The sequence below is a fragment of the Zosterops lateralis genome (assembly GCF_965231275.1).
Source record: "Zosterops lateralis genome assembly, chromosome: 7".
In the NCBI taxonomy this organism is placed as follows: domain Eukaryota; kingdom Metazoa; phylum Chordata; class Aves; order Passeriformes; family Zosteropidae; genus Zosterops; species Zosterops lateralis.
In genome coordinates this window covers 2,639,918-2,655,502 of record NC_139767.1, presented here as the reverse complement: position 1 = coordinate 2,655,502, position 15,585 = coordinate 2,639,918, and the positions used below count along the sequence as shown (strand labels likewise).

Here is a 15,585-nt window from a genome sequence, read left to right as displayed (position 1 = left end):
GTGGCCCCAGCTGAGGCTGGATCTACCTGTGCAGCTGGTGGTGTCTGAGGGGAGGGAGGAGTTTCAGCAAGGAAATAAATGGATTTGGGGAGCTTTGTTGTGCAGAGTGTCACAGGTGTTCAAGTGAAACATCATCCTGAGGAAATCAAATCTCTGGATTTGTTGGTCTAGGGAGGGTTCAAAACTGACTTGGAACAAGTTCCAAGGAGAAGTTTTGTCTGAAGATAAATTTTATGGTGTGGCTGCAGTTGTCCTGTCTGTCTAAAAGGGAAAAAGGAGAGAGAGAAAAACCTTTGTCTTACTGTCAAGAGTGGATTTTTCTAACTTTTAGCAATGAAAATTGCTTTGAAAGGATAAAGGAATTCTTTTGTTTCCACAGTACAAAAAAATGAGGCACCAGTTAATTCACTGTGAGGATTTGGGGATTTTTAAAAAAGAGTTTTTATAAAGCTTTTTTTTGACTCATCAATGTATTTCCTGTTTGAAGGTGCATATGGTAGAAATTTATTCTTTTATCTTGATCTAATGGCATGGAATAAATTCTGCTTTCCCTTGCTCAAGAACTAGACATCATCTTTCAAAACAATGTGAAAGTGTAGCTAATGAAAAGCTTGTGCTGTTAAAAAACTTCTAAGATGTTTTGGAGGTCAAAAAGTTTGAGGCTGTTTTCTGTGAGGCACTTAATTTTCAGTAATGCCATGACTGATGTGCCTTGAGTTATTGCACAGAAATGGAGTAAAGACAAAATCTGCATTATCAATCCCAGATTTTTTTGTGGTGATCAGTGTTTTTTCTTCTAGAAAATCTCCTTTGTATCTCAGTGCCATGCATATTCTCTTGCCTTTTCCCAGGAGTCTTAATTAAAAAAAAAAAAAAATCTTTAAAAGGTAATTGGGAAGTTGGGAACAAAATGATGCAGATAGAGCTTTGTTTTGCCTCTTGATTGAAGACATCATTGGAAGAAAGTGGAAGGAGATGGCTCCACATTTATAATGTGTGATTTAATTGAAGTTCTGCAAGGTGCTGCTGTATGCTGATGGATTCCAGGATGTTTCCTATCAGGAATAATCTGCCTGATTGAAAGCTGCGAGTCCTAATGGCAGAGCAGGGATGGAGCAACGTGCTGTTGCTAAGCTACTGAAATTTTTGTGTCCCACTCTTTATTTACTTCACCAAACTAGAGCAGAGGAGACTGTACTTCAAAAATCTCTATTTCAGAACCCAAGTATGAAATCCAGAAATTTGGTGGCCTTGCCTGTGGGTTTTCATTTTGGTGTCTCAAATTCAGCTCTGACACATTCCTGTTCAGTTGTGAACACGAGGGTCTGTATTTAAAATAAGTTTTTTATTTGCTGTAGTTGTTATCTTTGTATCCTCTGCTGTTTTTTAGCAAATCCCTGATTTGGACAAGCTTTGGTGAAGCTTTTTGGTTTAAATTATTGTCTTAATAGTTAAGTAATAAGAAACTGAATGACTTAGAGTGTTTTCTTTTCACTGAAGGAGTAAATTTTCTTGACTTTCTTAAAAGTTACTTTTTTCTAAGGAAAATCCTAATTCCAGCCCAGGTTTTTATGAAGAGTTGAGAAAAGCTAAAAGGGCAGAGAAATCTGGTTTGACTCTTGTAGATTATGTATCATTGCCCTAAACATACAAACCCAGGCTGTGAATATCAAACATATTTGCCTTTTTCTGTTTTATGAGTTACAACAGGGTTTTACCTTCAAGGATAACACAGTAATTTGTTTTCTCTCCTGGCAGCCTCCAAAGGTAAAATGTTTGACAAGAATCTGGCACCCAAACATTACAGAGACAGGAGAAATCTGCCTAAGGTAGGAGCAACATTCTGTTGGAGTTCTTTAACCTTGGAGGTTTCTCTTATTTGATTAAAATATTGGATGTAACTGTTGTGACAGGATTTTGTTCTGCTGATTCTGCATGTAACTTATAGGAGCATAAAAATCTACTGTAAGTCTCATTCTTGCTGTGCTGTAGGGACCATGCAGAGCCTGGCTTTTCAGGTTCAGACTTAGTATTTTTGTTCTGTTTGGGGTAAAAATGTAAACTCCAGCCTAAACAAAATGTAGTTGGATTTTTTATTTCCTCCCTCATACTTGAATCATCCTGAGGCCCTGAGGGGGCTGTGAGGCTTTACCATTTAATGCCTAAGTGTGTTAAGAGCTTGAAATTCCTTTATACTTGAAAAAGGAAGGGAAAAAATGTTCCTTAAACTTTGGCACTAATTATTCTTTGTTTGCCATTTGTTAATTATAATATTTAATATCCACTGATAAGACACATGTGCCAGTTACAACAAAGCAGGGTTGGGGTCAAGATAAGTCAGGATATGAAACCTGAAAGTTTTTTGTGGGAGGCTTCTGTTGCTGGGTGGTTTTCCTTGATAGTAAATGTTTCCTCGCCCAAATGAATTTGTGAAACTTTGCAATTTCATCCTCAATGCCTGATGGTGAAATTGGCCAGAAACCAAACAGAAACAGAAGTGAGAAGCCTGTCTGTCATTTTTCAGGTTAATGGCACACAGAAGAAAAAGCAGATGAAGCAGAAGCAAAGCCCATAAGTGAGATTGAAAGCTGTTCTGAAAATCCAGCACGGTTGTCACCACGTTTAGCAAATCTGTGCTTAAAGAGAAGCTGAATTTTTCCACTAGATAGAAAAATCAATTTTGTGCTGTGTTGAAAATGAAGGTTTTTTATTGCCTTTTCTAGGCAGGCCAGGCTCATCAGCCTTAAGAAAACTTAGAAGTTCTGAGTGCAGGTGAAGGAATGAGCAAATGAGCTGTTTGAACCAGGGAACAAAAAATAGCAGCCACCAACCCAAAGCTGCAGCTCCAGCTATAGCACAGCACCTTCTCTGAGGTCCAATAAAGCCTCACATTCATACAATCTCAGAGCGGCTGGGCTTGGAAAGGACCTTACAGCTCACCCCATTCCACCCCCTGCCTGGGGCAGGGGCACCTTCCACTAGCCCAGGTTGCTCCAAGACCCATCCAGCCTGGCCTGGAACACTTCCAGGGATGGGGCAGCCACAACTTTTCCATCTCTTTAAATGGTTTTAATTATAAGAGACAAATGTGGTGCTTGGAGCATCAGAATTCTAATGAAGTCAAAAGGATTTTTTCAGCCTCTGCACTGAAACAGTTTGGATTGTCAGATGCCTTAACGTATCAAATTTTGGATATGTCTGGCATTAGATGGAAAAACTAAAATAACTTAATTGCTTTATTCCTGTTAGAGAATGCATTCTATGTATAGTATCTGCAATCAACTTACTCAAGAGTCTTTGCATTCAAATGGCTTCAGTTATTTTTAAAAGCAGAAAGAACATCTTCATCAGTGCTTTCCCCCCACATACCTCATGCTGTGGTGTGTGTTGGTTTGATAATCATCCTTGGATTAAAACATTCTAAATGGTTAAACTCGTGGTCAAGTGTAACAGTTCTGGGCAGGAAAAGTGGAGTTTTTCTGTGCTTTATGGTCTGCAGTTACCCTGGACCATGTTACTAATGACAGATACTAATTAGGTCTGGCCCATACTGGATATCACCTCCACTGCACAAGTGGATAAAAAAAATAGAGATTTCTGCAGGACTGATCTTCCCCTTACAGTAAATTGTAGTCACTTAGGCTGCAAATTGGGTCAGCTGGAATTTGAGAAGATTTTACACTTACTGGAATCATGAAGTTCCTACTTCAGCAGATGTTTTTGAAAGATCTCTTTAGGATGTGTGTAATTAAAAAGAAAAAATTCCTCAGAGCTTTCTTCCATGCAGAAATTACTCAAAGAATGAAAAGATCTTTGTTGGAATGAAAGCTGAGCAGCTGACTGGTCACATCAGTGGCTGTTTGGGTTACTAAAAGTTCAGAAGCAGTGATTTTGCAGTAGGAACCCAGATACAAGGATTTGTAATCACAGGCTGGGAGGTGTCCTTAGATCTGGGAAAAGGTTCTGTTTAGGGCCTTAATGATCATTCCCAATGTGTAGAAGAAAGAGGCTGGTGCTCTAGAGACAAATTCTATCAGCAAATGAGGAGTGTGAAGCCAGAGGGACACTTGTGTGTCTCCACTGCTTTCCTGCCAGGGTGCTCTTGAGAGGCACCAGTGTGTCCCCAGTGCTGGCTCTAGTGTCCCCAGCTGGAGAAGTGCCAGGAGAGCTCTGAACCCTTGGGGAGCTGCAGGGCTGTTCATGAGGCTCAGCTTGTGCTCAGGTGCTCTGTCACTGAGTATTTTTATGATTTTACTTTGTGTGTTAACTTCCTCCTCACTGGGAATTTCACAGTGAGGTGTGTGGGGAGGCAAATGAAAGCACTGCCACACAGTTTGGTAAGGAACAGACAGAAAGCTTTTTTTGCTTTTGTCATATGGACACAAACTGCAGCAACAAGATGTTATTTTTAACATTGCACAAGTGGTAGGGGCATATTTTACCTTTTTAAAGGCACAGGAATCAGATGAGCAGCATAGTTAAGGTGGAATGAACTTGTCCAGGTTGATGATCCTGTTCCTGAACAAGGATTGAATTTCCTTGGATAAGGGCTTGCCATGTTCATTAAATAACTGCATAACCTGTATGGTCTGTCTAGTCATCTACTGTAATTTAAAAATTACTTAATACCTGTCAGCCTGGAAATTGCTCAAACCTATTAGTTTAAGATTATTTCACTTTCACCCTGGCATTTCAGTAGCAGAAGCTGCTGCTGGTGGGGAATTTTTGTGCTTTGCTCTGTGAGTTGTGAGTTTTAGATTATTCCTTATAGAAGAAGGTGTGATTGTGAAATGATGCTTCAAAGAGTTTTTTAGATTTTTTTTTTTTTCATTCAGATTATTATTTTTCTGAGCAAGACTTCAGCTTATTTCTCAGCTGTACTCTGATTCCCAGTGTATCTCCTTCTAATAACTGCTGAGGTTTGGATCTGAAAGGTCCAGAAATGCCTGAACACCTCAAGGGTTTCTGCTTGCAAATAGGTCAGCACCTTCACTGGGCTTAATGTGTACCATAATATGGTGGTCATATAGAATTTCTATACTGCATGTGTGCATATAGACAATTCTGTGTTTTATATATTGATATTCCTGTGTGCTTATATCAAAATTCAAGTTAGAGTTTATAAGGAAGGTTTTCCTCTCGAGCAGAGACTAAAACTGCTTCACTTCTTATCTCTGCCTGTAGGAGGCTGAAGTCCTCTCACAGAATAGAGTGATGATCCTCTCTTTGCTAATTAGATATCCCTCCCCAAAACACCCTTTTTTGGATTGGTTTGTGCCACTTTTGGTGAGAGATGGATCATCCTGCAAGGCTGTCTCTTCACCAGAGGGTGACATGTTCTAAAATGAATCAGGAAATACAAAAAGGGTTCAATGTTGAGCCTGTCACAAGGGTTTCTGTCACTCTCGTGCTGCTGGAGGAAAATAATTCAGGTGTTTTGACAGAGGTTGAGCTCATATAGGGAGTTCTGTAATGACACTTGTATAGAAGGTAATTTTAAGCAGACATCCCAACTCCTGGGATTTAAAACTCCATTACCTGGATATAAATAGTGCAAGAATTAGATCTTATCTTGCAATTACTTCCTAATGTTTTCTGAGAAGGTTTATGACAAAGGCAGTTTAACCAGAAGTTGCTCTGTATAATATGTGTGTCTTTTTTTTTTTTTTTTTTTTTTTTTTTTTCAGTTTATTGAGAGAACACTCAATTGATGGCACTGGGTGGGCCCCAACTAGAACCTTAAAGGTACTGTTTCCTTTTGGCTGTGTGCATCAAACCAGGTACATCTTTAAAAATCCTTTCCTGGCCTTGGAAAGAAACGGCTCATGTGGTTTGCTCAAGGTTTTGAGGTGAGGGTTTTGTCTTTCAGCAGGTGTTGGTGCAGCAGTGGAACAGGTACAGAGCTGATTGTAGAAATGTTGGTGGTTTGATGTGGCTGCACAAGTCCTGCTGTGATGAAAGGTTTTGGGGGTTGGTGTGACTGCAGGTCATTCTGAGAGCCCACACTCTGTGGGGTGTGCTGGTTCTCACCCAGGCAGCAAACACAGGACCATCCTGTGAACAGCAGCCCATAGCCCTGGGCATTTCCATGGCATTGATGTTCCTGACAAAATAATTGCAGAGCACTGAGCAGGAATTCATCTTCCTGTGGCTGTTGCCAGGAATGCTGCCAGAATTGTTTCTTCCAGAGCTTTAACAACATTAGGTGGATAAAGGGTATACATCAGGTGTTTGTCTCTTTCAAAAACCAAATTGAAAATGATCCTTATCTGATTCTTGGTTTGGTTTTTGGCACTGTGAGTGAGATCTGTGACTCTCTTCATCTGTAAAAGCTCTTCTGAGGTGAGCATGTGGCTTTCTGGAAGTAAAGTGAGTGTGTTGCTTTGTGGATTTTCTTAAACAGTCTTCTGTTGTCTTGGCATCAATTGATGTGATTTTGTTTTGCCATTTCTGTTTTCATCTCAGGGTAGTTCAAGGCATGGAGTAATTTAAGTTAACTAGTTCTGTTCCCATCCCTGTATTTTCATTCAGATAAAGTTTTTAGGCTACAAGTTTTAAGCTTCAGCCATTAAAAAATCAGTACAAGTGGACAAGAAACTCAAAAGACAGGAGCTTTTTCTGTGGTTGTTGAAATGAAAGATTCAGCAAAAGAAAGGGAAGTAGTAGCTTAATTTAAGAAAAAAATTTAAAAATCAGATGCCCTCCTTGGATTTTTAAAATTTTTAACATTGAAGCACCACAGTTGTGAGCTCACTTTTTACAGCTTTTCCTCACCACAAGGGGAACAGTGAGAACTTGCACAGATACACTTGGACACTAATCCAGTCTTGGCCAGTTATGGACTTGAAAGTCAGTATTTCCTTGGTCAGTAATATGAAGTCAGCCTGGTTTTCTGGAGGAGCAGCATCCAGATCTGCCCAGTAAAACACTCTGAACTACTCCTAAAGAATTAAATTGGGAGTAGGCACGTCTTTCTGCCACAGAAACTGTTCCAAGGGCATTAGAAAAGCCATTCAAATAGAGAATACTCACGAGAAATTCCATGCACAAACCATGCTGAATGCAGCTGCATGCTTGGAGCTTGTGTGCTTAACCCTTTAGAAGGCTCAGATTTTTGATCGTGTCTCATTTCTGAATCCTTTTGGTGGCAGCAGAGCTCTTACGTGAAAAATCTGTCAAAATAAACTGCTGTGACCTTTTAAATTTATTTATAAGTATCAGATGTGTAGAAACATGAAGAAACTTTCAGAAATAAAAATGAAAATCTGCTAAATTGTCTGTAAAACTTACCTGATAAAATATATTTTTAACAGTGCGGAGGATTCTTAAGAGGGGAAAACCTAACTCAGTTTTGTTTCCCAGCATTTTTTTTTTGCACTTAGTGGCATCTCATCCATAATTGAATTCTTTTCAGGTTACCAAATGTTGAGCTTTATTTTTTCCCCTTCTTTGTGCTTGGGAACACGTTTCCATGGACCACTGTGAAGAGCAGCCTGTGTGTGAGTGAAGGCACTAAAGAATGTGTTATTTCTGAATTCCTGCTTTAGATGCCTTTTTTAAATCAGGTTCTGAGCAGAGTTGGGCTCTTACCTTGAAACAGGTTTAAAACAGTAAGCTCCCAGCCTGTCTATATGTACACTTTTAAATCACCTTTTTTTATTCATAGAAACACTCTGGAATCCCAAACCCTTAGATAATTTCTGGTAGTGGTTGGTCTCCAGGCTGTGAATTGTGTGAACACTGCTGCAGTGCTTTCCAGCTGATCTTTGTCTCATCTTCTCTTTTGTAGCTAAACATGAGTTAGCAACAGGAGCTTATTTACCTTTCAGTCTCCATTCTGTCATGTTCTGCATCATTTTATTGCACACTTTCCTCTCTGAAACAGCTTCTTCACAAAGCTGGAGACTGCTGCTTTGGGCCCTGCTCAGTGTCTGATCTTGCTTTTCTCCTGTTCTTAGGTGTGATGGTCACAATTAATGTTTCCCAGGCAGAAAGCAAATAGACGGCTTTAATTCCATTCTTTTATCACTCTTTTTTTTTTTTTTTTTTATGTCACTGGAAATAGCAGCTTTTAATACCTCATTAGACTTCACACTGTTGCTGTTACTCTGCTACTCTGCTTTATACCCTTCAGTAATTGGAATTTCAAACTCCAAAGTGCTTTAGTAGCTCCTGTTAGTCCTCAACATGTACCTTATTTGCCAGGCTTGTCTCCTGCCTAGCTGAGTTAGTTCTCCTCAGCTTTGTCCTAAATGCTTGCTTTCATTTTGCTGTTAAAACATCTCAGGTTCTTGATTTTAAGAACTGAACAGATGGATCTGTATTTTAAATGCCTGATTGGTTCTGAAAGTCAAGCTCCTTCTGCAGTTACCTCTAACTAAGTGCAAGTGGAAATTGGTTCATAAAGCAGTGGCTGATTGATGGACCTTAAAATAATCAAACCACACTTGGGCAACTCTGTGCAGGGCTGAGCATTAATATGAACATTAAAACCAGTGTTTAAAAATGCATGATGGATGTTCACAAGGAATATTAATCCTTTTTCTTCTTTTTGTAGCTGTGTTCTGCTAGGGATCCAACTGGTTTCATGTAGCTGGGCTATTTTCTGGAGCGTTTCCATGTTTGGTGGGTGTCTGTGCATTTCAGTTTTTCACCGAGATAGTTCCACGTGCTGGGTTTTGTCATTTTTCTGTTATTGCTGTCAGGAGAGACAGGAGCAGGAGTGGGAAACAACCAGGTAGTCTTAAACTACAGATCTGCAGACAGCTCTTCATGCCCACCTACAGAAAACTGCTGTTTTTTCAGGATTTTCTCTCCCATAACTCCAGATCCTAGGTTAATAAATATCTGTCTGTGCTATTAGATTAGGTGATCTAAAAGGAATTAAGACTCATTTCCAGTAAACTATTGCTATTTGGAGTTGATCCTTAAGAGCATTGCTGATTTAATTAGTATTTTAGTACTAAATGGCAACGTTTTGTCCTGTTCGGTTCACTGGTTCTGCCCTTTTCTTCAGGCACTGGAATGACTTCATTTGGAATCATCCGAATGTCAAACTCATCTCTTGGAGAAATAAATCCCAGGGTTGTGACTTAATTTTTCCAGTTTACCTCAATGTTTGAGCATCAACCTGAGGAGTTTTGAAAGTACAAAACTTTCCCTCATCATCTTAAGGAAAAGAGATGGTCTGCTGTCAAAATCATCTGTAATTAGTGTAGGGGAGTATTTTAGACCGACAATAAAATAACTGCCACTGTCTTGAGGATGAAGGGGAAAAAGAAACCTGTGTGCTTTATGTTACATTAATTCTTGTGGCTCAGGCTGTTTTTCTCAGCATTATGATAACATTGTTCAGCTATTGATGTATTCAAATCCTGTTTTGGAGTTGGTCTTTTTATGTATCTTCCTCACCTCTGAAAAATGAATAAGCCCTAGACAAAAACTTCAGACTCAGTATTTGGAAGAAAAAGCTATAAAACACTGAATACAGTCTTCTGTGTAGATCTGACATTCAGTTTTTTCTTAAAATAAGCTTCAGGAAATATTTTTTCCAGGGATATATTGTGTTGTATTTCAACTTCATTATAAATTGGCTTTATCACTTTTGTAAGAAGTGATTTATTTCTTTCCCCTCCATACATGCCCAGACTGATGAGAATATACAACTCACTGTCTTCTAATAGCTTCTGCTTCAGAAAAGATTTGCAGAATTTTAATTTTCTCTCTTTCATGTCCTCTGGCAAAGCCAAATCTTTGGTTTAGGTACGGTAGCTGTTATTATGAGCATGTGAGTCAGGAGAGCTGAGATATCTCAGTAAATGTAATTAAACCATGCTTGTTCTCCCCAAATTGTTGATTCCTGAATATTCCATTTGTGTCAGCTTTAATGCACTGAGCAGGCTGGTCCCCAGAGGGTGATGGCTTCATGTTACCACTGTGGTGTAGTTCATTAAGGAGTTATCAGGGAATTCCCCAGGGAACAACTTACACAGGATTATCCACTTGCCCTGAAGTAACCATGGGGACAAATGTCAAGGAGTCAGTGACCAAGTGAGGGATTTGAGAGGAGCTCCTGCATACTTGGCAGGTCTGGGAGAGGAACAGGCTGGAATTGTTCCTGTTCTCTTTCCCCTCCTATATTTAAGTACAAAAGAAATGGTTTTCCAGCCTTCCTCCTTGTTTTGTGTTTGCTAACTGGAGCAGTTTATGCCTTTGAAGTTCCCCAAAGCCCTGTAGGGAGCTGCTCTTGTGTTTGGGTGGGAAGCAGGGGCAGGAATGGCAGGCACAGGACAACTGAGGTGGCTTTTGTGGGTGGCTAAAGAAAGGTGGCATTCACTTTATCACCTTATTCTAAGTGGAAACAATGCTTTTCAACTTTTGCAAGTTTAGAGAGGAACTATAACAGGAGATTTGATTTGGGAGAAGACAGTTTAGGAGGGAAGAAGTTTTTTCATAAGCTAAAAAGTGCCTATGTGTCTGGAAGGAAAACTTTTTTTTTTTTTTTTTTGATCCCCAGGACCAATGATAAATTTGGTGGAGTGGGATGAAGTGTGCTTGGTTTTTTAGGCTGAAGTGAAGAGAGGAAGAAGCTGGGCTTGTTTTTAAGAGATGGTGGAAGAAGGGGAAGGGAAGAGGAAAAACAGCTTGAGGTGCTGTATAGGCAGACAAGACAACAGAGAGCTGCCCCATGGCCTGGACTGGAGCAAGCTGAGCTTTGGAGTGACGTTTCCAGTCCTTTTTAAAACAAACTAAAATAATTTGCTTCAGACATGTGCTTGTACAGATGGCTGCTGCTCCATTTGTTCATCTGACTGGGTTAAATTGTTTGTATATAAAAAATTGTTCAGCAAGGAGCTTTGATTTGGTCAGTCTGTTAGATCAGAAATGTTTCTTGGATGTCTTCAAGGGAGTTTCTTTGACTGGAAGTTTGTTAGGTGCTTTTGTCTGGTTTGCTCTCTTCTTAAATTCATGTATTAAATATACTTTGCCTGTTAAAGGAAAAGTCTTAATTTGCAATTTCCATGTTTGCTCTCTCTCCAGAAGTGCTTGTGGTTGTCTTTCTGAGGCCCTTGTCTGTGCATGGTTTCAGTGGCACTGCTTTTGTCAAGTGGTTCTGAGAACTGGCACTTGGCAAAATCAGTGACTGAGTTAGGACCTCCTAGAAATGCAAAGCTTTGAGTCTCCCTGGCCTCAGGAGAGGCTGTTTCAAAGGCTGCATTGAAGATTTTGAGTCACTGCTCTTGAACTTCAGACACTGGGCCAGCAGCAGGTTTTTTCTCCTCATTTGGCATGCTGTAAATAAATCTGTGGACAGGGATTTAGTGTAACTTTTCACTCAGATGCAGCACAAAAATAGTCCAGAATGAAAGGGGACAATTATAAAGGGGTGTTTGCAACAGCCTGTTGATCTTCTGACTTGCTTGTGTTGACTTCCCCATGCTCCAGCCCAGAGTGGTGGCAGTGCCATGGAGCAGAGTGTGCTTCCCTCTTTGTTCCCTGTTCCCCTCACCCACTGGCTGTAGCCAGGTACTGCTGTGCTTGGGAACCCCAATACCACCATTGCCTCCTCTGAGCTAACAGAATGGATGGGAATGAAACCCACTGGCATGTCCAAGACCTGTCTTGGACTCCCAAAGGCATCTGAGCCAGGGGTGACATCTCAGCTGATGGGAAATCTCTGGGATACTGAACAGGAACAGCCTGGGCATGGCTGGAGCAGGAACCAGATAAAGCAGCTGGAGGAATTCGGCAGTCCTGGCTGCAGGTCCAGCCTGGGCAGGTCCAGAAAGCAGAGGTTTGATACAAAAGCAGAGGTTCTCAGCTTTACTCTGACTGTCCCTCAGCAGTGGTGCCCTTGTCCTCTGTAACTTTGATGTTAAACACAGAGAAGAAATGGGATGAGGAGCAGCTTTTTCAGGTGTAGGTGTCTGATCTGGTACAAGTGGGGTCTCACTGAAGTGCAGCACTGTCAAGGTGTGCACCATTAACATTTTCACTTGCCCCCTGCCCTGCTCCTCCCTGTGAAGAAAACCTTTAAAAATTCCTTCACAAAGGCTTAACTTGGTTTTCAGACTACTTAAGCCACAAGTTCAGTAACTATTTTGAAGCCAAGCCTGATGCTTTATTACTCTGAAGGAGAATAGAAGTTTTAGAGCTGTTAAATCTGACAAGATCTTCGGTAGCTTGCACAATCTTTTAAGTTCCTCAGGAAAACCCAAAGCCAGCATCTAGGCCACTGCTTATCTGCATGCAGCCAACAGCTCTGCTGGAGTCAGTAATGCAGAGTGACTATTTCTGCAATTCAACAATGTTAAGTTTTTCAGATACCAAATACTTGCTTCACTTTTGCTTATCTGTTCCATCCCACTTCCCTTGCTCAATATCCTAGATTTAAATCCAGGCTGGCCTCAAGCTCATTACAAAAAGCAATTGCCCTTTGGTAGTAATTTAGCATTATTTTTTATGGAGCCATGCAAGGCTATAAAGTGAATCCAGCAAATCATAAAACTTGAATAGATGGGAATATCAAAAATGGTATTAAGACTTTCACAGGTAAATTATTCAGTAATAATAATAATAATCCTGTTATGCTTTTTGGTGTCTAGAATGGCAGTGGAGATGTACAGGATTCTGACAACTTGTGCCTGTACAGAGGTTTTTGTTCTTTTTTATTTGGTGTCTCCTTTTTTGTTTTCTAATAGAACTCTGTAAAATCAGCCCAAAGCATTAAAACCAGGGTTCAGCAAATAAGAGGTTGGGAGCAGTTGATTATATAATGGGGAAAATATGACATCACATCTCATTTTTGAGCTGCAGCATTTACTTGTGTGAGGTGTTGTTAAAGAAGGAGTTTTGTCTGGAGAGAGCTCTGCTGCTGTCTGGCAGAGCAGGGGGCTCAGCACTGCTCAGTGTAAGGACAAGAGGAGCTCTTGAGGATTTTACAAGGCACTGACTTGCTCCTGCCTTGTTCCTTTTTAGCCATGATGGTGCTTGAACAGCTAAATGGACAGTTTGTAACCCTTGGAAGGCAGGTTTGGCATGCAGGATTTAGAAATGGCCGGACCTCAGAGTACTAATGTGACCTTGTACCTTTTCAGGATGGTTTTAAAGCTCAGTGCTGTGATTCTACATCACATTCTGCAACTGCAGCCTGCTGTCTCGTGGTGTAGGTAGAAGGCAACTTCTAAAAATGTCTTTTTTTTTTTTTCCCTGCAGTTCTGCCTCCCTGAAGGACAGTACAGGCTTGGAGGGCAGCATTAAGAATGCTGACCTTTGGGGGCAGAGCATCTGCTGGGGCAGAGGGGTTGCCAGAGCTGCTGAGCACCCTCTGATGCCTGGATGTGGGAGAACCAAGTGGAAATCGAGACCTTCCTGCCTTTTGCTAATCTCCAGGCTCTCCTTGCCAAAAAGTCTTCCTTTAATCTGTGACTTTGGCACATCACTGCATTGTATCAATAATTTCTCCCTAGGATTAATACTGGTTTCCTTAATACCATGCTCTGCTGACCTTTGCTATGCCTGATTTCTGTGCCAGCAGTTGAGTGAGCACAGAAGCTTAAATAAGGTGTAAATCAATGATTTCCATCCCTTCTTTGAAATAGTTAATTTTCTCCTGCTTGGCAGAGTTGTTGTTTGGCAGTGAGGATGAGTGCTCAGCACTAGAGCCTTAAAATTCACAGATAACTGTAATTAAATGTCTGGGTCACCCCTTCAGTGCAGTTTATGTGTCTGTGCTGCCACTGGAGGTGATGAGCACGTTGAAAGTTGCTGTCTTTGCCACACTTGAGGAGGTGCTGAGGCTGGAAACGCTGACAGGGGCAGCCCTGCTGGGCAGATTGATGTTTTAAAAGCAGATAAAGTGAGTGGGTTGTTTGTGCAGCATCAGAGGGAAATTGGATCGTGAGGGGCTGTCGGCTGCGTAATGCTGACATCGTGTCTTGTTCATTAGGCCATAATTGGACAGTGTCCTTAAGGGATATGGATGTCTGTGCTCCACACTCTCAGCACAGGGCCCACAACAGGAAACAAGCTCAAATACACTCATTTATTGAAGTTCTTTGCTCTGCATGGGAAGTTCTTTGCTTTGAGGCTTTATCTTTATTGTAGAGGGTGCGTTTTAGCTGTGGAATGACTTGAGACATGTGTTTATGTAAGAAGAGTATTTCTCTGTACTCCTACTACAGCTCACCCTCTTTTCTCTGATATTTTGACAGTTTCAAGCATTTGTTTGACCCCTTTTTAATGTTAAGAATAGATTGCTGAATTAACTTTCATCACCCAGCCTTTAAACTAAGTAGTGCAGTTTTCATTTGGTGGCATATCTTAAGGTATCACTCCTCTTTGAATGGAGGAGCAACAGGAATACACACAGAAAGATCTGACCTTCTCTTTGAATGCACAGTATTTGGTTTTTGCTGACTTCTAAATATCAAGTGGCCATGAAATGGGAAAACCTTTTCAACATTTTGATTTAAATTAGTAAAACATGACTGATAATCTAGGTTTTTTCCTAGTTATTTTATGGATTAATAGAAAAATTAAGTTTGTGAACATGTTCAAAACTCCTGAAATGCATGTCTAACTGTGTTTTCATTTTGCAGGATATTGTCTGGGGGTTAAACTCTTTATTTACTGTAAGTAAAGGAATATTTTGCATGTCCACTTTGCTTTTTCCTGTCTGGTTTAGTTGCAGCATCACCTAATGCTAATACTGTGTGTTGCCTCTAAAAGTTGAGGTCATTATTTCCCTTGGCTCCAGTGGGTGTTGGAGGAGTATGAAATCAGATTGTGCTTTTGTTTGTGGAACTCACGCAGACTGTCTGAAATGCCAGCTTTTTGTACATGGATTTTACTCTGGTTAGAAAGATTAGGGGATATTTTGATAACACATTATTTGGGATCTTCCACAGAGTGTGAAACTCCTTCTGCTGCTTTGCAGGAAATAGAAATTCATACTGCTCTGAGAAGGAATTGTGTTGGTGTTAGTCTTTAAAAAAAATGCTATTTAGGAATCAATGACTGCCCTGCAGTCTCATTCCTTTTTTGAACACTTACATTCCCATTCAGGGGCATTGGTATCCACCCACAGAGTTTGCATAAAATGTGACTTGTCACGTTTTTTACACGATTTTATTCAGGGATCCTCCCCTTTTTTAAAAGATTGATGGGAGTGAGGAACCTGTAATTGCAGGAGCACCTTGAGAATGGAGGAGAGAGCAGGAAGCTGCAAGAGGCAGGCAGGATTCAGCAGCTGCTTTTGCCCTAAAAGTGGAGAGAGGCAAAGTCTTTACAAAAGTTACATTTTTTAGGGATTCCTTTCCTGGGTGGGAAGGTCAGGAGAAAGCAAAGAGCAGCACTAACTTGGTGGCCACGTTTGTCATCCCCTCTGGACAGAGCCACTCCAGCCCCTCCAGGGTGCAAAAGGAAGCTTGGATTCCCTGGCATCCAAAGGCTTGGTTGGCTTTTTCAACAGCTTCTTTGGTAAATTGATGTAAATTTTGGAGAGCCTTTCCATCCAAAGTGAGTTGCATTTCACAGTCTCCCTGTGCATGCCAAGTAAGTGGAGGGAAGCAAAATCCTCAGGGG

At 40.7% G+C, this 15,585-nt stretch overlaps 1 protein-coding gene across 2 annotated transcripts in view; it reads left to right on the top strand.

The window, feature by feature from the left end:
- The window catches only part of UBE2F (ubiquitin conjugating enzyme E2 F (putative)), a 55,376-nt gene that overhangs the window by 18,099 nt on the left and 21,692 nt on the right, over window positions 1-15,585 (top strand). The window contains exons 6-8 of one of the 2 annotated variants that reach the window (XM_083865721.1): window positions 1,759-1,829; window positions 5,688-5,745; window positions 14,601-14,633. In XM_083865721.1, coding sequence (XP_083721847.1) covers window positions 1,759-1,829; window positions 5,688-5,745; window positions 14,601-14,633 — 162 coding nt within the window. Of the gene's footprint in view, window positions 1-1,758; window positions 1,830-5,687; window positions 5,746-8,557; window positions 8,878-14,600; window positions 14,634-15,585 lie in introns of those variants that run through there. The other variant, XM_083865722.1, reaches the window with a different exon arrangement.